At 41.7% G+C, this 25,000-nt stretch overlaps 1 protein-coding gene across 7 annotated transcripts in view; it reads left to right on the forward strand.

Annotated features, from left to right (window-relative positions):
* The window catches only part of trps1 (trichorhinophalangeal syndrome I), a 256,734-nt gene that overhangs the window by 187,440 nt on the left and 44,294 nt on the right, over positions 1 to 25,000 (forward strand). For all 7 annotated transcript variants that reach the window (XM_056400058.1, XM_056400061.1, XM_056400060.1 and 4 more), the window contains 7 exons: positions 3,601 to 4,314; positions 4,800 to 4,915; positions 10,688 to 11,300; positions 11,701 to 11,915; positions 12,419 to 12,629; positions 12,805 to 13,045; positions 17,782 to 18,589. In XM_056400058.1, coding sequence (XP_056256033.1) covers positions 3,601 to 4,314; positions 4,800 to 4,915; positions 10,688 to 11,300; positions 11,701 to 11,915; positions 12,419 to 12,629; positions 12,805 to 13,045; positions 17,782 to 18,589 — 2,918 coding nt within the window. The remainder of the gene's footprint in view (positions 1 to 3,600; positions 4,315 to 4,799; positions 4,916 to 10,687; positions 11,301 to 11,700; positions 11,916 to 12,418; positions 12,630 to 12,804; positions 13,046 to 17,781; positions 18,590 to 25,000) is intronic.

Genomic DNA, 25,000 nt, shown 5'->3' on the forward strand with positions numbered 1-25,000 from the left:
ATTCATTTGGTTTGTGTGTGTGAATATAGAAGAAGGAATAGTGAAATGCACCAACAATTTTGATAATCATTAAACAAGGGAAAACTTTGCCAGTTCCAGTTCTCAAATGTGAAAACAAGCAATTTGAAGATGTTCATCTGAAATCTGTAAGTTAATGTTTTTTGACTTTTACTCTGACATTTTATAGACTTAATGTTATTGGATTGACTAATCAAATACAATGTCTGAATAACTCATATGAAAGTAAAGAGTATTTGCAGCCCGGTCAGTTGCTGGTCGTAAATATCAGCTGGTTTTATGAAAAGACCAAAATGGCCTGAAATGTGATGACAAAATGTTTTCAGGATTGATTTACTGTGCAACAAGTAAAATTCATATGGTAACATATATGAAAATGAAAACTGTCCAGTATAGTGTCTCTGCCTGACTATTGGCCGTCATATACTACAGTTACTTACCATTCCCCTCTCGGTCCATCCGTCAGCAGTTGTCTTCGGGTGATAATTGACAATTTCAGATAAAAGCTTCACTGGCATAGGGGCTAATTGTAGTTGATGGTAATGATTAACTGTCGCATTTATCCTCACTGTGGTATTGAGGCCATTGTGGTGTATATGGGCTAATTGTAGCTAGTAGCAGTAGTTGTTATGCGGTATGTTGTGGTGGGTTGGACCTAATTGTAGCTGATAGTAATGGTTCCAGTCTGTGTATACAGCCTGAAGCAGACAAAGGCTGTACTGCGACATTGAGACACACACACACACAGATGCATACGCTCAGAAACAGACACACACAGTACACCCCTGTAACACACACCTCTTCTTGCCCACATCCTTGAGCATGCAAGCGCGCCTGAAGTATGCAAATGAACAATTGATGCCATCCTAAATAAATAATGAATTATAATTTTGCTATTTATAATTCCTGCTCTATTGATTTCATACTTCAGCCGAGTCATGTGTAATTTTGTTATCATCACTTTGATGAACTTTTTCAGTCACCGCCGAAATCAAACAGGGCAGATGGAAACACAGTTAGGTCAGTCAGTGCTTCTTAGGTTGGGATTTCAGCTTCATTGCTTTACCACAACGATCTGTAGTTTTCCACTGTGTGTGTGTCTGTGTGTGTGTGCGTGCATGCATGCGTGCGTGCGTATATATATGTGTGCAAGTGAATGATGAATTCTGACTGGGTGTGGTGAACATCAGATGAGATTTTCCTCTGCTCCTTGCACTCTCTCACTTTCCTTCTCCCTCTCTCTCTCTCTCTCTCTCTCTCTCTCTCTCTCTATCTCTCTCCCTCTCTCTCTCTCTCTCCCTCTCCCTCTCGCTCTCTCTCCCTCTCGCTCTCTCTCTCACACACACACACACACACATGCAGACACACACAGTAAGTGCCAGGGCTGGTCTAGGCGTGGGCCCTTGCAGACATAAATTGCTTTATTTTAATAGTTGTATGGTAGAGAAAGAGGGAGAGAAAAAATGGTAAAATACGAGAAAGGCCATAGAGAGAAAATTGGATTCAACAAAAAAGCAGGTCTCTCTCTGTCTGTTTTCTTCTGCTTTTCTCTGTGCATGTGTTTTATTTTCTCTTTTCTGCCTAATCCTCTAGATTACATTAAAGGGTTGTTAAAATATGGTCCTTTTTAATCTGTTTATGTGTATCTACATGTGTTTGTTTATGCCCATTTGATTTTCTGTTTCCTTTTACTTCTTTTTCTTTAGATGTGTGTGTGTGTGTGTGTGTGTGTGTGTGTGTGTGTGTGTGTCTTGACTGTCTCATGGTTTAACTATGTGCAGTTTAAAGTTTGCCATTTCTATGAGTAAATTACAAGCACACTATATAGTTTAATAGTATACATATATACTGTATACTATACAGTATCACACACATGCTATTTCTCCTCCACATGCATCATCAAACATGCATTACTGGTACACAAAAACACATACATACACAAAAACACACACACGCACCATGTCTTTCCCGTCATATTGCATTGATCTAAACGTGATCAGAATTTGGCGTCTATCAGGCGTCTTTTGGGTTTTACTCTGTTTATGACCGAAGGCATACACGCACACACACACATACAAACACAGCGTATGGGTCAATGGGTTGACTGTGTTTACGGCCGAATATGAACTGAACGACCACAAATAAACACGCTTGCACGCACGCGCGCGCACACGCGCTCGCTAAAACACACGCAGTATCTCTCTGTCACGACTGTTGTGAACAGAACGACCACAATTGTTCTCTTTTCAAACAAAAGAAAGATTATGGCTTAACATAAAACACATGGTTGGTTATTTGATGGCTCTGTATAGTGATTATAAGGGAGGGAGGGGTGGGTTGGTGGGACAAGGGGAATGACAGACGGAGGGAGAGGGCAGGAGCAGAAAGAAAAATTTTAATGATGGAATTACTTGAATTATTACAGCAATTATTCTTGCATGTGAAAGAGGGCAACAGAGAATAAAAAATGACTAAAATGCAGAGAAAATGCCTTGATAAGTGCTTTTTGTTTGATAGACGTATTTTACACTGAATATACATGAGCATGGTGTCGAGAAAGACATGGGAAAGGATGAAAGGTTGTGAGAGAGAAAACCGAGATGTGTGCATGTGTGTGTGTGAGTGAGTGCGTGGGGGGTGGGGGGGTTGGTCAAAGTAAAATGGGATATGAAATGAGAAAGAAAAGCAGACAAAAAGAAAATAAAGAAGAGAGAGGAACCCAAGGACAGGAGGTGACGCAGACAAGAGCACAAGAGGCAGCGAGAGATGAGAAAAAGAGCCAGAAAAAATAAATGAAAAGCTCGCAGAAAGAGATGCAGAAGAGAAAGAGAAATTTGGAGTGCTGGAGGGGATGAATTGCAGTCTGTCGCCTCCCTCATCCATCTTTCTGATATGGGGTGTGTGGTTTGATGTGGTTGAGTGTTGGCCACTCTCCCTGTCTCTCTCCTCCTCCTCCCTCTGTCTCCCCCGTTTCTCTCTGTGCCTCACCCTCTTGTCTACCACCCCCTCTCAGTTTCTCTGATATGGTTTGGGTTTTGATGTGGTCATGTGTTGAAGATTCTCACGGATGGTTTCCATAACGATAAAAAGATTCACTCCCTGGTTTCCAAAAAAGAAAAAAAAAAAAAAAAAGGCAAAAGATCGCACTTAGGGATACAACTAACATCCCGACACACACCCCGAAAAGATCTCTCACAGCTGAGATGTTTCTGATTTGTTGAGGCTGTTTTTCTTTGACGAGGTTTGTGGTCGAGGATCGTCACAGATTTCAGTGTTCAAAGAAGTTTGTAAATTGAATCAAAGCTATTCTGTACACATACATCATTGTAAGACAATTGTATTTGTGTGCGTGCATGTGTGTGTAATCCACTAGATATTATTTGTGTTCTGCAGACTCCTTGTATCTCTTAATGTCTTGATTGTAACGGATTATGGAAATCTGCTTGACATTTTCTTCCCCCAAATCCTGCATCTCCTCATACACAATACATAGTTTAAATGGTTTAGATAATGTAAACATATCAATGAACAATAAAATAAAATTTAAAAAATGAAGAAAAATAAAATTTTTATCTTTTTCAGAGATGGTGAGGAAGAAGAATCCCCCTATCCGGAGTGTCGGAGGTGAGGAGGAGGAGGAAGAAGAGGGGAGGAGGCCAGGAGGAGAAGAGGAAGAGGAGGGAGAGGAAGAGGGGAGAGTAGGAGCAGAGGCCGAACGAATAAACCGACCCTCTGAGCCAGAGTCCTCCGACCGAGTCAGAGGAGATGAGGAGCAGGAAGAGGAGGAGGGAGAGAGCGAGTGTGTTTCCTCATCTGTCTCTCCCTCATCAGTGGGTGATCGCTACAGTAATAATGAGGAGAGAGGGGGTAGGAGAGGAGGAGGAGGGGGGAGGGCCAAACAAGGGGGAGCGGCGTTGACCGACAGACCCGAGAGCCAGTCGGAGCCTGAGGATGGGGAGAAGGGGTTAGAGGAAGGAGAGAGGGGCGATAGAGACAGGGGGGAGGCAGATCACCTCACTCCTTCTCTCCTCTCCGCTGCCCACCTCCTCCCCAGACAGGAAGGAGGGGAGGAGTCGACAACTGACACCCCTCCACTTTCCTCCAGCCCCTCTCCTAAACTCCAGGACTTCAAGTGCAACGTGTGCGGTTACGGTTACTATGGCAATGACCCCGCCGACCTGGTGAAGCACTTTAGGAAGTATCACCTGGGTCTGCACAACCGCACACGGCAGGACGCTGCCCTCGACACACACATCCTGGCCCTCCACAACATGGCCCCCCAGCACACACCTCTAGGTAATTCCAACTCTCACATTAATGTATTTGAGTTAATTCACGAAGCGCTGCTGCTCATTGGTTGTAAATGTGAAAACGGATTCCATTACAAGCTCATGAAATAAGCACAGCTGATCAGGGCTGGATACTGCCATGTGACATGTGACCTGGGTTACCTGGGTAACTGACATAAAAAAAAAAACAATGTTGCCTCATTGTGTATTATCCATACACAGTGAGTGGTTAGATCTTGCGACATTATTTCGTAAAGTTATATATCTTCTTAAAGATGTAAAGTTTTGACTTTGTGAAGTTTGTTTTTCCACATGCTCAGAGTGAACCGGTTGCATGCTACCACAACTTGTTGATTGTTGATCTAAAGGTTTTCCGTCTTCCCAGATGTCAGACTTGTCCTTGGATCGTTTTGCCTCTAGCAACATGACCCCCCCTCCCCTTCCCCTTTTACTTCCGCAAGTCTGACCCCCTCCTTGTATTTCTGCTGACAGACATACAGACAGGACAAGGGCAGAGGAACCAAGCCAAAGAGTTGGGGAAGACAAGGCCAGATATACACAATCAACAGCACAGGGCAGTTATGGTGAATGGCACATATGACGTACAGGTAAGCACAGTCAGATGAATGGATTTAACGTACAGCATGTGATTTTCAACAAGTCATTTTACACACACGCATACACACACACACACTATACACACATTTAAAAGAAATAGACCAGAAAATATACACACAAGGAAGCAGTAATAGTGCCACTTCCACAGTTGGTAACACCTTAAAAAAAACTACAGTGAATAAAAGTACAAAAAGCTACACAGAGCATTTTATGGTGAAAGCGTGTTGAGTTAATTGAAAGGAAGGGAAAGTTTTCGAGGGGTGGAACAAAGACTTTCTAGTTCAGTAAAGCTTTTGTTTTGTTGCCTCTACAGTCCTATGAAAAGCCTGCCCTTTAGGAGTTGATGCCCCCGGGTAGCTGTCAGTTTCACAGTCCTTTCTACCATCACTCTTGAAAATGACCTCACCATAACTGAAGGTTTCCACTCAGGGCAGTTGCTGTGCGATTATTTATCCATCAGCCTTTTTTCTGCAAGAGGATGGTGTTCTCGGACTTGGTGAAAACTCATCCTCTCAGCATCACATGTAGCTGTACACAGCCTCTGTGTTGATTGGAGTTCATGTCCCAGTGAGGACATCAAAATTCACAATTCACAATTCAAATTCACAAAAAATAGAGATAATGTACCACCCTGATGTCGCCACACTGGTCTCATGGCAACGGAGTGCAGAATCCATAAATCTATCAAACAGCAAAGGTGACAGGGTGCACCCTTGCTCAGTTCCCATTTTGAACCTTCTTGAATTAATGTCAGAGATGCCATCGTGGCTCTTGTTTCGAGTGTGCAGAGAGGCAACAGAAGTGGTGGATAATCATGCAGCTCTCAAGCAGGTCTCTTTTTAGTAATTGTTGCTTATCTGATGATGTGTATGGATATCCACTTTTTTTAGTCATCTCTGTGCACTGCCTCCAAAGTACCACAAACATTGACACTGTTATTTTTTGTGATTTGTGTCTGGAGCTCTAAAGGGTCATACATTTTACACTAGTTCTTTGTTTTGTTTTTTTTACTAAAAATGTTTCAGTAATTACATTACAGATCTACAGATGTAGAAAAATGGTGCACATGTGTGAAAGAACAGTCTGAGAATGTTGCATTCTTTCGGAAGTGTTTATTTCATTAATTTCAAAGTTTAATTAAACAAAGTTCTATTTTTGAATAAATTGATAGCTATTTGATAGCTGACAATAAAAGATGTAGTGACATAGTGTTTCAGAAAAGCTTTAAGTAATCAATCAGTTTTTTATAATCAAACTTTGATCCAAAACAGGTGACATCTTGGCTTAGTTAACAATGCACTGTAATCATTACTGGTGGTCATAAATCTGTAAATTTAGGCCCATAACTGAACTGAACAATTTATTGGGTTGAACAATCTGCAACTGATTTGTATCATAGTGTGTATAGTGTGTGTGTGTGCTTTGGACAGTGAGGCATTGTGTTGGAAGTTATAAATTTTATAGACTCGACAGATGGATAGACAGAGAAAGGGAGACAAACAGGGCACCTGGCAGTCAGGCTGCACATATGTGCACATGTGTGCTGAAGCACATGCACACACACAGACACACGGGTACACTGTCTGTTTCACAGATCACTACGGCAATGCATATGTACACACACATACATATACATATACTTGTTACACTTTATTACTTATACCTAATATAGTGTTTTAAATAATGGCTAATAAATGCATATCCTGCGCTAATCCCTCATAGTCAGAGCTAGAATTTTAATCAGGGCTATTATCTGGAGGGACCTACTTTGCTGAGAAACTGCAGGATAAAGACAGGAATGCGGCAAACCGGTGCCATTCATAATTCCTCCTATAAGATAAAAGTTATCAATATACTTAAAGATGATTAAATTTTACCTTGTAATTATACACCATCAGAGGACATTAAAGAGTCTGGTGTAATTTGTACCTGCAGTCTGGACACCCAACAGATCAGCCAATAAATATGAGGATAAAATATGTCTTCAGTGATTTAGTTTGTTTAAATGATTATTGCACTTAAAATCAGGAGATACTAATCGGTGAACTCAACAGCTGTAGACTTTGGTTAGTTCTCTGCTCAACATTGATTTGCTGTTTCCTGTTATAGTAAACATTAAAGCTTCAGACACAACTACTTAAGTGGCAACTATGTTTGGTTTGAAACTTTATTCACCCATGTAAACTTACTGTGTGCAGATCTTCTTGATCATACTTTTAAAAACAGGGTATACTGTAGCTTTGATCCATCAAAGTCACATTCAGAAGCTTGAGTCTTTTTTTAAACACATATAATGAAAATACTGTATGTTTGACTATCAGTATTTGACATAGGCAGTAAACATATATACCGTATTTCTTAGGCAGTACTGTGAGCAGTTTTTCTTTGGTTATTAACTTTCAGAGACTGGAATAGTGAGAATTGGAAGTCAGATGGACCGCCATCATGTCATCACTCCGTGAATTGAGTGGAGCTGCAGTTGTGTAGCAGGAAGAGGAATCTGTAATCAGAAATTGTAGACTCATCAAAGTTAACAAATACCTGTTTCAAATTTTATGACAACCTTGCATCCTATTTTTTTCATATTCATATTCATTTTTTTTTTTTTTTTTTTTTAACAACCAACATGCCAATTATTTTCCCTGCACAGCAATTTTTCTTACAACTGCAATTGACCACAGAATTTCCTCTACATTGGTTCTTCTGGGCTGATTTGCCAAGGCAGATAAAATCACTCTGTGTCAACCTTACGCCTCATTTCACTCTTTTCAAACTAACAAATATTCGCCCCCACACGCCTGTCTGAATTGTGTGTGTTGCAGTAACTGAGTGGGAACTAAAGGCTTCTTGTGCACAGTCGCTTAGCTAGCATCTACCAATAGTCTGCGAGCGAGGCGTTTAGTGAGCGTTCGTAAATTCTTGCATCTACCAATGGTCTGTGTGTGTGAGGCGTTTAGGGAAGGTTCGTAAATTCTTGCATCTACTAAAAGTTTGCATATGAGGCATTTAGGGAACATCAGTAAATTCTGGCATCTACCAGTAGTCTGTGTGTGAGGCAACATCTGTGAAAATAACCTGGGTTACACTCTCCCCCTCTTAACTGCACCACCCACCACCACAAGAAAATTCTCAGCCTGCGGGGAACACTGGATCATTAATACTGAGGTCAAGTTTGCACATAATTTTCAAGATTCTAACTTCAGTCTAATAAAAAGCCTCAATGAAATACCTAAAAAAAAGTTTTTTTCATACTGCAGGAATATTTTTAATACTTTTCTTAGAAATGGATTTCATAGTCATACACATATTGTGTGGTTTAAAAAATAGGCTCTTACATTATAATGTGTCTTTCTGCATTGGGACTACTCCAGTTTTAGTAACAACTGGGTCAAAGATTAGGAATTTTCAGTGTGCAGGAACAGTAGGGTTTTGTCTGAAAGCTTTAAACAAGATGATCTAATAAATGTGTGTGTTTATGAATGTGTGTGAGGAATAGTCAGGGAGTTTCATTTCATTTCAACCAGCAGTCTGTAATGGCCGTAAGTCACGTAATGGACACAGAAACACACAGTAGTCAAGCACACATACACACAGAGTCAGAAATAGAAAATCCAGTGGGCTTAAGTCGTCATTATGAAGAAAAAGTGAAAGTATAAAAAAAAAAAAAATCGAATGAAAGGGGTCTCTATTCTCTCCATCCCTCACTAGCTTTTTCTCTCTCCCGCCCACGTTTGGAAAATTCCATGTTGTCATTTGCTAAGACGAGGTGGCCTGTCAACCAATGAGATCGCAGGAAAAAAGACCCATGGAGGAGAGGGATACGGAAAAGAGGGAAAAGAGAGCTAGAGATGGAGGAGGAGAGGAGTGAACGGAGTGAAAGAGACGGAGCATGGCTTTGAAACCAGTAGTTATAATCAGCTATGTAATGAAGCAGCTGTCAGACATATTTAACTGTCTTTGTCTCTCTTCGTTCTCCAGTTGTCTCTCTCATCATATGTCTTTGTCTCTCCTTCACCTTCCCCTCTGCCTTTGTCTCTACTCATTCTGTCTTACTCTTGAGTCCCTTTTTCTCTATCTTTTCAATTTACTTTTCATCCATGTCTCACCTCTTTCTCCTCCCCACCTTTATTCCTCATCTTACACTCTTTGTCCCTCAACTTGTCCTGCTTGCCCCATGCCTCTTTTCATTCTCCACCACCCCCTCATATTCCCCTTTGTATATTTTTGTCCACTCTGCTTTCTAAAGATGTTTGGCTCTTTTCTAATTGCCTGGGCAGGGTGTGCGGGTCGTAATGATTGGATGATTGCTGTTGTGAGAAAACACATAGTAAAATACCCCGTCTTTCACTTTTGTAACTTATAAAGTATCTATAAAGGTTTCGTCTTACCATATGAAAGTAATGATAATAATAATATGTCTATTTGGCTTATTCTGCCTTCTCTAAATTTCTGTTCCCAGGCAATAGCTGTTAATGAGAATAAATTCCTTTTCATTGTCCTCTCTGCTAAGAGAAACAGTGAGGGGTTTAATGACCAAGCTTTAACTGCAAAATAACAGTGTTACCGTCCAAAAAAATCAAATCTGAAGTTAAAGGAAAAAAATGATGACCTGGAAACAAAACAAAATTAAATTGAGATTCAGGATTCAAATAATCTGTATTTGCACTGTAAAAATAAAGCTAAATGCTCCTGAATCTTTGCTCACTTAAAAATACCAGTTGCATTTTGTTCTTGCCAAACCTCTATTAACAGACAGCCAGCAGTCAGCATCAAACCGCAGATCTGTAAAGAGACAAATCCATATTGTACAGTAGTACGTCTCATGTCACTGTAAGACTTGCCAGGCTGCCTGCTCACCTATATAGTCAGCAGCACACTATAATCACTTACAGTCTAGGAGCTAATCTAATAAAAAACAGACGGGTGTCAGGTTGCTTTTTCAGTAATGCAAAATCTTGGCTTCATATAGTGCATACTACTGTAGAGCCTGGTAGATATGTTGGAGATAGGTCGGTTAGTTAGAGTTAGGGCAGCCTTTTAATTGTCTACAGTTACTTACAGAAAATGATGGATTGCATACATTGTGAGGTTAAGTACTCAAAGCAGCTGAGGCATAGTTTTCCAAATTTGCAGCAGCACAACTCTGATTGAAGGCTTATGTCATATACCCCCCCCCCTCCCAAAAAAAAAAAAAAAACCTGCTGCTGCATCAGAATTAAAAATAACAGGGTTTTTATCAAAGATGAATTTTTAGATTCTATGGAAAATGTATACTAGGTAAGTGCATCATAGATAAATACAGTAAAAACCCTATAGTCAGATAACTATTGTCCACTGTCTAATAACAGATGGTAGGTGTATTTCTAAATTAGTGTATGTTTAAATTTTGCTTAATTTTAATTTGAACTCTAATGAGATTTCACTTCCAATATTCAAAGGTAACTAAAGTTGTAAACAACTGCAACCCAGAGGCGTCTACATAATAAGCTCATCTTGAAGCTACAACCGACAAATTAATTTAACAATATTAGATATGAAATGTTGATTAATTCATTTGATACTTTGAAACAACATTTGCAGTTGACTTTTCATAGAATAAAGTTTCCACTCTGTTGCTCTCGTTCAGCTTGTGCTTGTAGAGTCTTGCTGCAGAGTCATGTTTCTTTTACGTCAGAAATGAGCTTTGGCTGAGTATAGTCACCAGACAACCACAAAAACAAAACCTCTTATTGTCTTTTTCTCTCATTTCTGCTTGTCAACAGGTGACGTTGGGCGGCACGTTAATTGGGATTGGCCGGAAGACCTCTGATTGCCAGGGGAACACTAAGTACTTTCGCTGCAAATTCTGCAACTTCACGTACATGGGCAGTAACTCCTTAGAACTTGAACAACACTTCCTGTCTTCGCATCCAAATAAAGTCAAAACTCCTCCAACCACGCCCCTGCTGGCCACCAACAACCTGGCAACACACGACAACCAGGCGAAGGGGAGGAGTCAGATCATAGACGGGGCGGAGCGAGTGGCAGTGAGGGCGGAAGACGATTCCTTGGTCGGGTACTCCATCCCAGTTAGGGCGTGTTCAGATTCGTCGAGCTGGACAGGGGAGCCGGGTCGAGGCGCTGTGCAGGCATATTATTGGTGTAAATTCTGTAGCTGGAGTTGTGAGTGGTCAGGGGGCTCGGCAAAGCTTTTAGAGCACTATGAACAGAGACATAGAATGAGCTTGGGAGGTGCCATGAGCCCCAACAACTCTAATCCTGGGGTGCTGGACAGAGAGAGGGAGAGAGGAGGGAGAAGAGAAGGAGGAGAAAGAGACCACATGGCATCCAAAAGCCGCAAAGATCTGTCATCCAACCCGTCCAGCACCAGCCAAGGTAATGAAATGGGAGAGAGTATGGTGAAATTTGGTGGTGAATCGCTCTAAGTGTTTTTAGTAGAAGGCAGATACTTTTATGGAACACAAGATTAATGATCAGAATTAAATAGAAGTTAACGATTTCAACTTGTTCCAGTACTATGATGCTTGCACAGCTTCGCTCTTCTTTGGAGACTTTAGACACTGCTGGCCCTTACTGGCCACAACTGCAGTACTATTTGACCTCTCCTTTATATTGTTTCGAGTGCTGTGATACTACTTGACCCCCTTTGTTTGCTTGCCTTGAGCATCATGACACAGTTGACCCCTCTTAAAATTTCTGACATGCCCTTGTTTTTCTACTCCAAGACTCAAACTGTTTTATTTAACAGACCTTTGCTCTTGTTCTCTGCTCACAGGAGACACAAACAGCAGCGATCCAGAAGCGGTCGTGACCAGTTATAACTGTCAGTTGTGTGATTTCCGGTACTCGATGGCCCACAGTGCGGATGTGATCGTAGTAGCACCGTTACTACTGCACTATCAGCACAACCACTCCATCCACCGATGCTGCATTCAGCACTGCATGTATTGTCCGCAGGGGCTCTGTCAGCCGCACAAACACCTGGGGGAGGTGAGATTAATAAAATACTGAAGTGTTTATTTGCTTGTTGTTTTGGTGTTTGCTTGGCAATAACAAGAAAAAAAACGAGCCGCTTTGTAAGCACAAGAAAATAAAATGAAATATAAGAACAAGTGTAAAGTTAATTGTTCCAATCTCTGGCCTAGTTAAAATTCCCTTGCACCCACTCACACTCCCCACCCTCATTTGCGCCAGCTGCCAGCCATCAGCCGCTGCAACTCTTGAAAATGCTACAAGGTTGGTTATTAGCCAGAACGGAGGGTGGCACTGCTACTGCTGGCTTCTACCTCTTTTGCACAGACAAAAAAAACAAAAAAAACAATTACATCACAGCACCAAAGTGAGAGACACAACAGGAGGAAACTATCTCTGAAAGGCTTCAAATTCCATCGCACATATACACAGCGCTGTCATTAACCAGAGTATAAAGTATGTGCAGAGTATGAAATGGTTCATATCATTGTTGCACAAACTTTTCTGATTTTTCTCAAAAGGTCTCCCACCCCTTCGCTTGTCGGAAGCCCACCTGCCCTAAATGCTGTTCCAAGTTTCCTCAGTCCACCAAACAGCAGGACACAGTCGGTTCCAAACCTGCCGCCACCACCCCGCCCAGCATGACCCCTCCTAATCCCAGAAGTGACTCAGGTGTGATTTCTGGCTCCACCTTTCACACCTCTAGCCCTGCCCATCCTGTTGTCACACAAGGTATTTAAAAGCATAAGTCATCCTGGAAGAAAAAGTTTTTTGTCTGAATGTTTGCAATTTTGAAGTCTTCAAACCTTTAATTATTCCTTGATTGTTGTTTCTTTGTATTTTCACACATCATGACCCCTTTCTTTACTTCATGTCCCTGATCTGTCCCATGCTTTTCTGATCCCAGGCGTCACCCACTTGTGTGACCAGTGCGCGTTTGCCACCACTGACATCGATGTGTTGCTACAACACTACGAAAGCTGCCACACCCTGATCAACCTAAAGGGCGCTCCCCCACATGTCAAGGCTGAGGAGGAGGTTGCGGTAGACAAGGAAGGCGGCAGAGGAGCGGGAGGAGAGAGGGAGTACTCTTGTACAAAGTGTCACTTCATCACCGAAGTGGAAGAAGAGATTTTTAGACACTACAGGTGAGAGAGAGAGAGATGGGACAAGTAATGTTAAAGCCTGGTAAAGCACTGTGTTTTCAGCAGACTGAAAAAAAAAAAAATCTACTTGTTCTTAGTGGCCCATTCAATTTATCATTTTTTCCAAAACCAGTGATTTTGTGCTACTGAGTGACTGAATGTGGCGTGGATGTGAATTAGTGTTATCCAAAGAGTCCATATTCCAGTCAGAGTTCATGACTAAATGTTCCAGTAAGTTGGATGACTGTGTTTATAAAAAAAAAAAAAAAAAAAAATTCCACTGTCAAGTCGAAGAAATGATAAAGTATTGCTTATGTTGGGATTCAAACCCCTGTAATTCTTTTTTTTTTTTTTTGCACTCTGTTATCCAGGAAATGTTGAGTGAGCACACTCATTTTCAGCAACAGCTCACTCACACTCATAGGCATCATTTAGACATTCATACCTGGAAGCTTGAAGTGCTTATGAGGACCAGCGACACTTGTAGTTTCGATAATAACTATTGTGAGATCAGTCTCTGGTGCTCATTACGCCCATTTTCTTTCTGTGATCTATCTGTTGTCAGGATGAGAATGAAGTGATTTCAGATACTGGTAGTTTGAAGCTAATAGGGGGATAAAAGTGTGCACTCCACGATCAGCACCAGGTCCCCTTTACCTGCTGAATTAGCAAGAACTTAATCCAGTCTTGGAATGAAGTCTGAGTCACGAAACTGTGAGAATCTGGTTTTCTGTACAACCTTTGGAAAAGGATTTAAACAGGTGACCTTTTCACTCACTCTCTGGTAAAACCACTCTCTTTAAGTGCACTGCTAGATGCTGTTATATTTGGGGTCTACTACAATTACAGGTAATCAACCAAATGTAGTGTTGCCCCACCTACATTAACACGGTCAGACTCACGACTGACGAGACTGACAGGCAAAAAAAATAAAAAATTGATACAGCAGAACCAGAGATATTGTGTTTTCTTTTATCCCATTTGTTACCCTTTCTTTTCAAAACCTAGCGCCGGCATTACCCACAGTGCAACTCAACCACTTAAAGTTCAGTCAGAGATTTGGGTGTGTTATGCTAGGAGTAGCTAATGTAGCCTCAAGCCCCTTGCCTTAAGAGGTCAGGTTAACTCACCTATTTCTAATTCCACTGCCTCCTTTTTTTTTTTTATCAAACTTGTACTTTCTAGCCCCCGCTGATGAAATGTGATTTTGCACAGCTCCCTCGTGTATAAGTGTTTGTTTTTTTTTTTCTCAAATAAGTAGTAGACCTGGAGACAGACTTTGATGTGTAGAGTCGGTGGAGTTCCCCTGCGACTACTACCAGTATTTTTTACTGATGATCTTTCCCGGAGCAGGTTTTAACAAAGAGGATCAACCTGTCGATACAGAACTAAATACTCACAGTTCACAGAGATTTTCTGACTTTTCTTTGTTTTTTTATGAGTCTTTTAAAGTAAAAATGTGTTTTTGCTTGCACAAACAAACTTCTTTATGCAGTATTCGCATGTGTGTATACCTGCTAAATAAGCCTGGAGAGGTCAGACTACACTGCGCAGCACAGTTTTGTTGCCTTCACAGACAGACACAGCAAAACAGACACACACACACACACACACACACACACAGACATACACACACTCACTCACTGGGGTTTCAGTGACAGAGCCAGCGACAGAGTGAGTTAGGGTGGGAAAGACAGAGGAGGGTGGTGTGGGAAAGTTGGTGCTGAAGACGACAGAGCTACACAGAACTGGAGATAGTTATGTGAAATATTTTTGACTACACAAGTATTGATCCAGATTGCTGACCTGAATTGCCTCTTGATATATGCAGACAAACAAACGCACATACACATCTTGCTCTTTTTTTCTCTCTCACACACATACACAAAACTACAGTCTGACACGGCCATCTGAGCATGATTTCTTTTCTTTCATGATTTGCTGCAAATCAATGACTGTTTCATTCATTTTAGGGTGAGAGTAGAGAGAAGAAGAGAGAGAGAGAGAGAGAGCAAAAGAGAAGAAGAGGTGGAGTGACAGAAAGGAAAGAAGGAAGGAGGAAAAGAGAGGAGACTAGATGAGGAGAATGGAAGACAAAGAAACAGAGGAAGAAAGTTAACGAAAGGCAGAGAGGAAAGAGAGAAAGAGAGAGTGGAGGGGAGTTAACAGTCCACTCACGTCCTTAACAGAATCTAAGCTTTGAATCTTGGAACTCAAATCAAATAAAACTGAAATAAAGCCAGAAAGTTTCACACCACCACTAAAATCAACCAAACCTGAAAGGATTCCCAGGCTGAGTTTTCAACAAAAAAATAAAAAATACAAAATCTAGGATTTAATTGTAAGGTGCACAGAACAAAGGGCCATGGTGTTAGGGGAAAGAAATTACTAGCTGAAACAAACTAGTCAATCTCACGGTAACTCTTAACACCCGAACCCTCTCACCTAGCTGCTGACACATCTCTAAGGCACAGAAGCATACACCAACAACAACTGTTTGAAGATGAGCCATTGTTTTGCTTTAGAAAAGTGTTTTTAGCTGTTTGTGTTAAAGCATGTGTGTCCTTGCACAAACGTGTGTGTGTGTGTCCCTTTCTGTATCTGTGGACTTAAATTAAGGTGTGTATTAACCTCAGAGGATGTAGGGGTTGTGGCCATGAGGCTGAGTTAATGTTACCTGCTCAGTGCCAGGTGGGATGTGACGGATCTTAATAACTAATAAAAGAGAGAGAGACCCAAAAAGAGAGAGAGCGGTAAGCATCAGCATTGCATTACAAATACTTGACTTCACACGTTTCCGTGTAAGATATCAAGGGACAAACCGTTGATACACATTTGTTATGTAGAGGATGTAATAGACCTTACTCCACAGTATCTCCTTACAAGCGGACACCATTTCTACTGAAGGTCTAGGGTAAAATGACGCTGACTGTCCTGATGGCCTCCTTGTACGGCTGTGATTTCAACTTACTATTCTCAAATAAATGATTTAAGAAATACATTTTGGTCTGCTAAGAACCCAAGAAAGAATCACATTTAAGTACAGTGCATAAAAACAAAGGATTCAAACTGCTTTACCTTTTTGTTGTGCTTTAATAGTAAATGTGATCTTTTGCTTCTTTTTCCATGGAAATAAATCCACTTCGGTGTGTGTGAGATAGATGCTGCTGTTGACAGCGTTCGAAGGGAAGTCGGATTAGATCAGCACACGTGTAGAATGAATGATATAAACTTCATATATCATGTTTGTCTGCGCGAGAGCGAAAGTGTGACAGAGCGAATAAAGTGAGTGAGTGAGTGAATGAGTCAGTCGGCGCACCGGTCCAAGTGTGCATGCATGCGTGCTCAGTGTGTGTATGGTGATGACAAACAGAGAGGCCACTGTGTCTTTGTTCAGCATCTGGAGGCATTTAAGTCTACTAGGTACAAGGTGTACTTCTGCTACACACACATTTTCACAAATTTCTACAAATAGTTAGACCTGTTTGGGTCTGCAGGAGATTCTGCTCAAAGCCCCAGCTTGAATTCGCCATTTCCCCCGGACGTCTCTTTTTCTTTTCTTCGACGGTTAGTGAAGGGCAAGAGAGACTGACAAAAAAAAGAAGGAATTGGAGCAAGAATGGGTGAGGGAGACAGATAAGATGCACGAAGCTGCACAGAATTTATATTTTATTAATGTATTAATGTTAAAGCCACATGTCATTTTACCATTTCAGTCCCTGTCAGTCATGCAGAAATCATGCTACTCACAAATAGGAGAGGCTGTGTATATGTTCTTAGATATTATAATTCTGGCTGTATTCTTAATGTTTGTGAGGGTGTTCATCTGTGTGAGCTTCGCACTGTTTTCATATATACATCTTAATGTTATTTTTTTATTTTGTCTGCGTGGAGAGTTGTTGTGACAGGTTCCAAAGCACGGGAGATGCTAAACAGAAAGAGGGTAAATCTTCAATGAAATGTTTCATGTTCTCAAGAGTCCAAGTTCTTGGTGTAGATGGTCAATTGATTTCGCTCGCTGGCTCGCACAAGAAGCACCAAAACAGTTTAATAAGCCAGGAAAAAGCCCGGTGTCGTGTACAGCATATATTGCTGGTCATTCAGCGACTCGCCAACAGGAAATGAAGGTGGTTTGTTGATGGATGATTCATTTCTTGTCAATCAGTTTCACTTACAATCCTCACAGTTTTGCCTTAATTCCATGTGATTTAGTGGAACACTGAGTCACTTTTTGGCAACGGGCTTAGTGAAACTTTACCTGAGTGGTTAGAGGAAATCAGGCTGGGACTAATGCACTTTAAATTTAGTCATTTCAGGCATTTTCCTTAAAATGTGATCAATAAAGTTTTGGGTTTTGTCACATGCAGCCCATTAAAAGCTATTATGAATGAAAGCTTTCACATTTGAAATTGATTAAATTGACTCTGGCCTTGAAAAGGAAACAAAAGCAGTTACTAGAATCTTTGTTCAGTCTCATGGATGTTACTGTTTTGACTTCAGTGTGAATTACTGTCAAACTGAAGATAACCCTTAATGACAAAATCTATTTTTCAACACATGTTGAGTGCAGACACGGTTTGGTTTGACATATCCCAAAATACACTATTTATGTGTATATTTAAGCACAATTATTCTGTTACATGGACGTACTTTCTCTGTTTTAGAAATGTTTTATTTATTCTAATTCATGTTTTTTTGTTGACGTAGTTAATTCACATGGTGCTTTTTTCTCTCTACAGGCGTGTCCATGCGTGTTGCCGTTGTCGACGCTGTGACTTCACGGCTCCTGATTCATCAGCCCTCCTCGACCATTTTAACTCTGTCCACTGTCATGACTCGTCTCCCTCATTAAGCTCATTGACAACGACCTCCTTACCCACCTCACTGACACCTTCATTAACACTGTCAGCCAATGGCTGCTCAGCTCCCTCTACCTTAGCCATTAAAGAAGAGAGCAAGGGGGATCTTCGCCTCCTCTACTCCCTTGCACCGCCTGAGGGACGGTTGGCAGAGGGAGGCAGAGAAGAGGCAGGAGGGGTGGTAAAAAGTGAGGGAGGCGAGGAGAAAGAAAGAGAGCGGGAGAAAGGCTGGGTTCTTGGGGAGACAAGAGGAATCGGTGAAAGAGGAGGCGAGCAGGCCCACGGTTTACTCTGGGTGCCCAAGGAGCGAATGGGACCCGAAAGAGGAGTAGAAAGAGGAGCAGGAGGTGGAAGCCCCTCACTTTTCCCCTCCCCACTCCCACTGTCTTTTGTTTCAGCCAATCATGAGGCCTCACAGCAGAAAAGGGGCGTCGCCTCGCCTAGCATGGTTTACCTGGGAGACACCAAGTCATTTTTGGGAGATACCAAGTCATTTTTGGGAGACGCAAAGCTGTACGGAGGAGGAAGGCCAGGAGGAGCCGCTGCAGGTGGAGGTGGAGGGGAGAAGCAGAACCAGATGCCCCCTCAGCAGTACACAGGAGGAGGGAGTGGAGGAGGGAGTGGAGGTGGTGGAGGACAGGAGGGGAAAGGAGGAGCTGCTAAAGAGGAGTCCCAGTCCCTGCTACGGGTAAGGTGTCACATGTGCACACACTCCTACCTTCCTCTGTTTCACACTCACCTTACTCTCTCATTTAGCCAAGTCTTCCTTCCTTGTCTCATTTACTCCCTGATTTGAGCTTTTAGCTCTGAATGAAGGCCTCTGTACCCAGATCCTACCTGCTGAGAGCATTAGTTGATGGAGTGATGCTATTAATACGTCTTTATCTTCATTTACTTTGAATCGCATGTGAGGATTAGACCCCATGCAGTGAGCGGCTGCAATGAAATCTGTAATTCTTCCATCATATTTAGAGTATTTTTCAAATTTCTGTAGGCATACCAAGTGTGTACGAGTGCCCCCACATGCTCGTGTGTGTTCATATCTGTTTGAGCTTTTGTCCTTGCACGTATGATTCCATGACATAATTGTTTTTCCCATAAGTTACATTCATTTTTTTTTTTTTTTTTTTTTTTTTTTAATTTTTATTATATTTTAACTCACGACACTGAGAAACTTGCCTGTTGCTTTGGCTACGGGGAGGAAAACTGACAGTTCCCATGGTTACCACCTGTCAGTCATTTCCCTCACCCTACTTTGTGGCCCACAATGCTTTTCACTTCACAGTGATGTCATGGACTGGCAGGAACAGATTGTGGTTTGCCAGCACCGCAGAGCTTATTGGCTATGATCACATTAGATCAGAATAGACTGAAGTGTGTGTGTGTGTGTGTGTGTGTGTGTGTGTGTGTGTGTGTGTGTGTGTGTGTGTGTGTGTGTGTGTGTGTGTGGGCGTGTCAGGGCACCGACATGGGTCTATGTAAGTGGTAGTATTGAGTGTGAGAGTGGTGTTCCTAGTGTGTGTATGCACATTGTGTGTATTTTGTGTGTATGGCCTCTTTGTACAAGTTGTGGGTTGGCCTGTTGCATATTTGTGTGTGTGTACGTGCACGCGTGTGTGCGTGTATGTGTGTATGTGTGTGAGGTGTTGGCAGTAACTTGGCAGACTGGGCAGGGTGGGGCAGCAAGAGGTTTACTCATTATCGTGGGTGGGGCAGTGTGTGTCTGTGAGAGAGCGGGAGAGAGTTGGACGAAGAAAAGGACTGCATGCGTGAGAGAGAGAGAGGGAGGGAGGAAAACTAAGATGAAGATAGGGAGAGTCAGATAGAGATAATAGTGTGTCGCAAAAAAGTTCAACATTTCCCCTTTTGTCTCATTAAAGAAAGAAGAAATTCTTGTTGTAACTTCGCTAAAAGTCATCATTTCTAATTTTTACATTTCTGTTAGTGTACAGATGAAACAAACAAGAGACAGTGAGTTCATTGGTGATATTTATTGGCACCACGACAAGCTTACAGTTACCTCTGGCTCCAGGTCTGAGCTTGGCAAAATACATCTCGACTTAACACTTAAGCCTCAAATAAGCACATTTTCCAAAATGTTCAATTATTCCTTTGAATAGAATTTAAAGTTGAAAAAAGTTGATCGTATTCCTCAGTGTCTGATAGCATGAAAGGTATATTCCTCCTTAGTGTTCTTTAGCTCTTTATTGAAGTTATACAGTGTTTACACAATAATCAAATGCAAGAGTCTTTTTTTTTTTTTTTTTTTTTAGCTACACCGTTCCATCAAAATATTAAAAACCAACTTCTCTCAGTTTAAAAAGAACTCTTTGGCTGCACACCATGAGTTTGTAATGGTTGACCCACCAGCGGGTCAGTTAGGGTTGAATCACAACTTTTACTTTCAGTATCCACTAGGGTCACTGTGGACTGTATGGATGGAGAATGTATCTGCATACATAGACACCTAGTGTTGTGTAAAACCACATCTGCTGTCCGAGTCCGTCGGGGCCTCACGGAGTTAAAGCGTTCAGTAAGTGAGTGTGTGTAAAGGTGAGGTGAAGAAAGAGTGGAAGGGAAGAAACAAACAATTTAACAACTTATTAGAGAGGAGAAGCTGAGCATGACTCATTACTTAAATAGCTTAATAAGAAATGGCCCTTGCTGCTATCTTTCTCCCTCCTCTCACAACAATATAAATTCTCCGTTTCCATGGCGTGCACTGACACGTCACACACAAACACAGATATACCGCATATACACATGCGCACACAGGCTGGGGTTGACTCATCACTGGGCAGGGTTAGGGAGGGGTGCTAATGCAAAGGATCATCTGAAATAGCTTAGTACACACGCGCACATACACGCACGTGTATGGACACTTTAAGATACACACACACACACACACACACACACACACACACACAGGCGTTCAATTTAAATTTGGCCTTTGACGCAACAGGGCAGAGTCTGAAATATAAAAGGTGAATCCGCCCGAAATACAAATTGACTCTGTAAATGGCAAGTGAGAAGTGGAGACAGAGAGAGAGAGAGAGAGAGGTCTAGGAGAGGATGGAGGGAGGGTTGAGAGGAGGAGGAGGAGGAGGAAGAGCAATGATGGAAGGATGCGGGGAGTGGGTTAGTACGGAGGAAGCAAAGGATTAAAAAGAGACAAAAGCAGAAACAAATGGTCAGAGTCATATTTCATCTAAACGTCTGCGTGCGTTTTTTTTGTTTTTTTTTCTTCCCTGACGTGTTTGTGTGTTTCCCTCTTCCTCACTTGTTCTCTCTGTTCTGCTCTGCATCGATCTGTCTCTCCCCTTTTCGTTCCATTCTTTTTCTTTCATTTCCCTTCTTTTCTTCAAAGGACAACTCACCTGACACACAGGGATCGATACACACACACACACACACACACACACACACACACACACACACACACACACACACACACACACACACAAAAGCTTTCAGGCACACACACACACATACAAGATCGGAGTTCTTAGTATTCTGGTATGTGAGGCGTTTTGCTTTGTAGAGAGGAGAATATTTTCTTTTGAAAGGCCTGATCTATAATTGCTGCATAGTGTTGCCTTGTTGAGACATTGCTGCACTCTTGGCTTTGTTTTTGTAGTGATTTATTAGATTGAAGACATTTTCTCAGTTTGAAATTTTATTTTCTGGCTGTTTGACTGACTGTATGAGACAAGGGTAGAGAGCGCATGAGGTTTGGAGATGAAATTAACGTAAAAGCTCGGCTAACGTTTTAGTTTATAAATGGAATGAGACAGACTTTGAGTAATGGTGGTTTTTCGAGTTAAGCAGGGCTGAGAAGGGTCCAACTCTGAGCCAAACATATGTGAACATATGTGTATATACCCAAACATATGTGAATCGACCCAAAATTTAGATCATCTAATAAATCCCAGACTGTTTTCAAAGGGAACTCCACCTCAAGGACAGCAGAGAAGAGTAGATAAATGGACGCACGCAGGGAGAGGAAGGAGTTGTGGATTTGACCTTAACAACACAATATAATTGTCTTCATCTTATGTGGTCATAATGCAGTACTGAAATGTGAACCTTCGGGGTTTTAACAGTTCCATGCGTGACATTCAATTCCATTAGAGTCGAGAGACAGACAGGGAAAATACAGAGACGAACTCAGAGTGATAAACGGGAATGTGTGCTTTCAGCAGATCAGAGAAGAGTTTCATTAAAGTTTTTCTCGTTTACATTTCTGCCCGACGGAGCTAATTATGTTTAAAAGACACACACACAAGCGCGCGCACGCACACACACACACACACACACACACACACACACACACACACACACACACACACACACACACACACACACACACACACACTTGCACACACACAGCTGTATTTCCATAAAGTTCTCATTACTTAGCGTCCTATTTCCCTTCTTCGCTTTTCCTTGCGTAAACTCATGTGTGTCAGTGTACATGTGCATCTGTGTGACTGTGTGCACGCTTTCCGCTGCTTGTGTACTTAATTATGTGCGATGTGTCTGCATTTGCATTCTGAGTGTGTGAGAGTGTGATAGTGTATGCGTTTTGTAAGGAAATTAAAGCATGAATTTAACTTATTTTCCGTGCTTATAATTTAACATCAATTTATATCCGCTACAGGAAATTATTTAGCTTATGCTCCACTCAGTGTGTGTGTGTGTGTGTGTGTGTGTGTGTGTGTGTGTGTGTGTGTGTGTGTGTGTGTGTGTCACTTTGTGTTTGTGTTTAGTGCTTTTAAAGACACAAAAAAAATGGGGGGAAAAAATGATGTAAGTGATGTAACTTTCAAGGTACACTTGTGCTTTTTACAGTTTCCTGTTCAGGCCTTATATTTCTTTGTTACCTTTCAGTGTAGCAGAAGAAAACAGTAGAAAACTGCTCTCACAAAAAAATATAGTGATAATGACATTTGTTTCAAAACCTGGAAAGGAAAAAAGAGCTGATGAAATTTTGCTGAAAACATGTGGACCTCACTGATCAGCCAATATTATCACATATACAGTATATCGCTTTTGGCATGAACTGCAACACAGAAATGCCAAAAATATAAGTAATTGAAAAGGAGTGAAAGAGCTCTGACCAGTTTATTTTACAACTATAAAATCCACACAGTACATATTTTGTTCACAGTTCTTTAATAACCAAAGAAAAGGATCCTTTTCAAAAATGTCTGTTTACACGATGTGTTTATTTGTTTAGAATGAGAGCATTTAACTCTCACATATTGATGTCAGACTCAGGTTCCTCAGAAGTTGGGATCTTGACTTGACCTTCTCAGACAATTGCACAGTGCTGGCAGACGCGCACAATGACCGCCACCCAGTCAGCTCCTTTTGACCCTCGCTGTTTCATTCCTTTATTTGCTGATCTGGAAAATTTGGCTGGAGCTGAGTTTAGGTGACAATGCATCGAGCAATTGCTCTGCTAGTGTGCTGGATATGCTTCAATACAAGCCCCAAGCTGCTCCAACAGCCATTAAACATCAATACGGTAGAATAGTTTGGAGCAGTGTGAGCTTTTTTTTTTTTTTTCTTTTTTGCAGACATCCCTATAAGTGGAGGACATACACATGGATGTGTGTAGAGAGTTGGCATCCTACATGCAGGCCACTATGGAAAAGAAATGGCTTTATTCTTTCTAGTCACTGAGGTGCAGTTTGTCTGTGTTTGCATATGTATGTTCTTTCGTCTGTGTGTGTGTGTGTGTGTTGGAAAAAGGAAGACATACTGATATTCGCCAAACTGCTCTCCCACTCTCTTTCTCTCTCAGAAACACACACACACACACACACACACACACACACATACACACACACACACACACACACACACACACACACACACACACACACACACACATACAGACAGAGTTGTCTGTTCTAGGCTGTTCAGTTTGTTTGTGTAGCAGTCACATTTCCCATCAGGACACAGACTCAAATAAACATAGCCATGCTGGAAAGAAGGAAAGACAGCAAGTGTCTCTGTGTGTGTGTGTGTGTGTGTCTGTGTATGTGTGTCTGTGTGGTAGTGTATGTGTGGTAATGCGCCTAGTGTGTAAAGTCCAGGCTGTGTTTAGGGTAACAGAAACATAATCAGACAGCCAGTTTGCTGTAATTTTGACCTGTGTCTGTCTGTTTGTCTGTCTGTGGAAAAACTGGTAGGATAAGCGTGTGTTCAAGAGTGTGGTGTGTGTGTGTGTGTGTGTATCTGCTCGATGGGCGTGTGTGTGTACATGTCATAGTTATGACCCGTGTGTGGCTTTACGCCGTGTGACAGTCCACAGCAGTCTCATTGTCTGCTAGGAATATTACATTTGGCTTGAAAAACAAATTACACCATTTTAACCACATTTAAACCCATTTTGGCTATTCCACACATGCCACGCTCACACACATATTACAGCTGACAACATGCGTAGTGAGAAGGTGACAGCTTGGCATTTTTGGCTCACGCAAATCAAAAATTAGCTTATTTGCTTTACTGTCTTGGCTCATGTTTGGATGTTAATCCTCTTTTCAAGGGTGCTTTGAATTGTCTGATTGACTGATTGTGACTCGGGTTTGAAAAAGACATTTGAAAAATCAAACGTTCCCACTCAACCTGCTTGGGAAACATGATTTTTTTATTTATTTATTTTTTTCCCCATGGTACCACTTCCGAAAGTGTAAAGTCAGTCATCAGTCATAGAAAAGTACACTAAATTGACTTTAAAATCCCAGGATTTGGCAGTGTGGTTTTTCTTTGGGTTCGTTTTTTGGCAGCAGGGCAGCATAGTGATTAGTCAGATGTCCCTCAGCTAGAAGCTCGGGCTCAATCCCGTGTGTCTGAAGTGTCTCTCCTGCTGAGGTGTCCTTGAGCAAGACATTGATCCCTATTTGCTCCAGGGCTGCTGCTGGGTAGCTGACCCTGTAGTTGGGCCTTCCTGTGGAAGGGAGGCAGCAAGATAAGGAATTACTCCTTCTGGGATCAGTGGAGTATAAAAAAAGCCTTTCCTGTGATTATTTAAACTTTACTGGCACTCAGTGAATTGTCCTATTTAAGACCAACCGCACCAATCTGG

The sequence above is a fragment of the Seriola aureovittata genome, chromosome 16, assembly GCF_021018895.1.
Source record: "Seriola aureovittata isolate HTS-2021-v1 ecotype China chromosome 16, ASM2101889v1, whole genome shotgun sequence".
Classification (NCBI taxonomy): Eukaryota; Metazoa; Chordata; class Actinopteri; order Carangiformes; family Carangidae; genus Seriola; species Seriola aureovittata.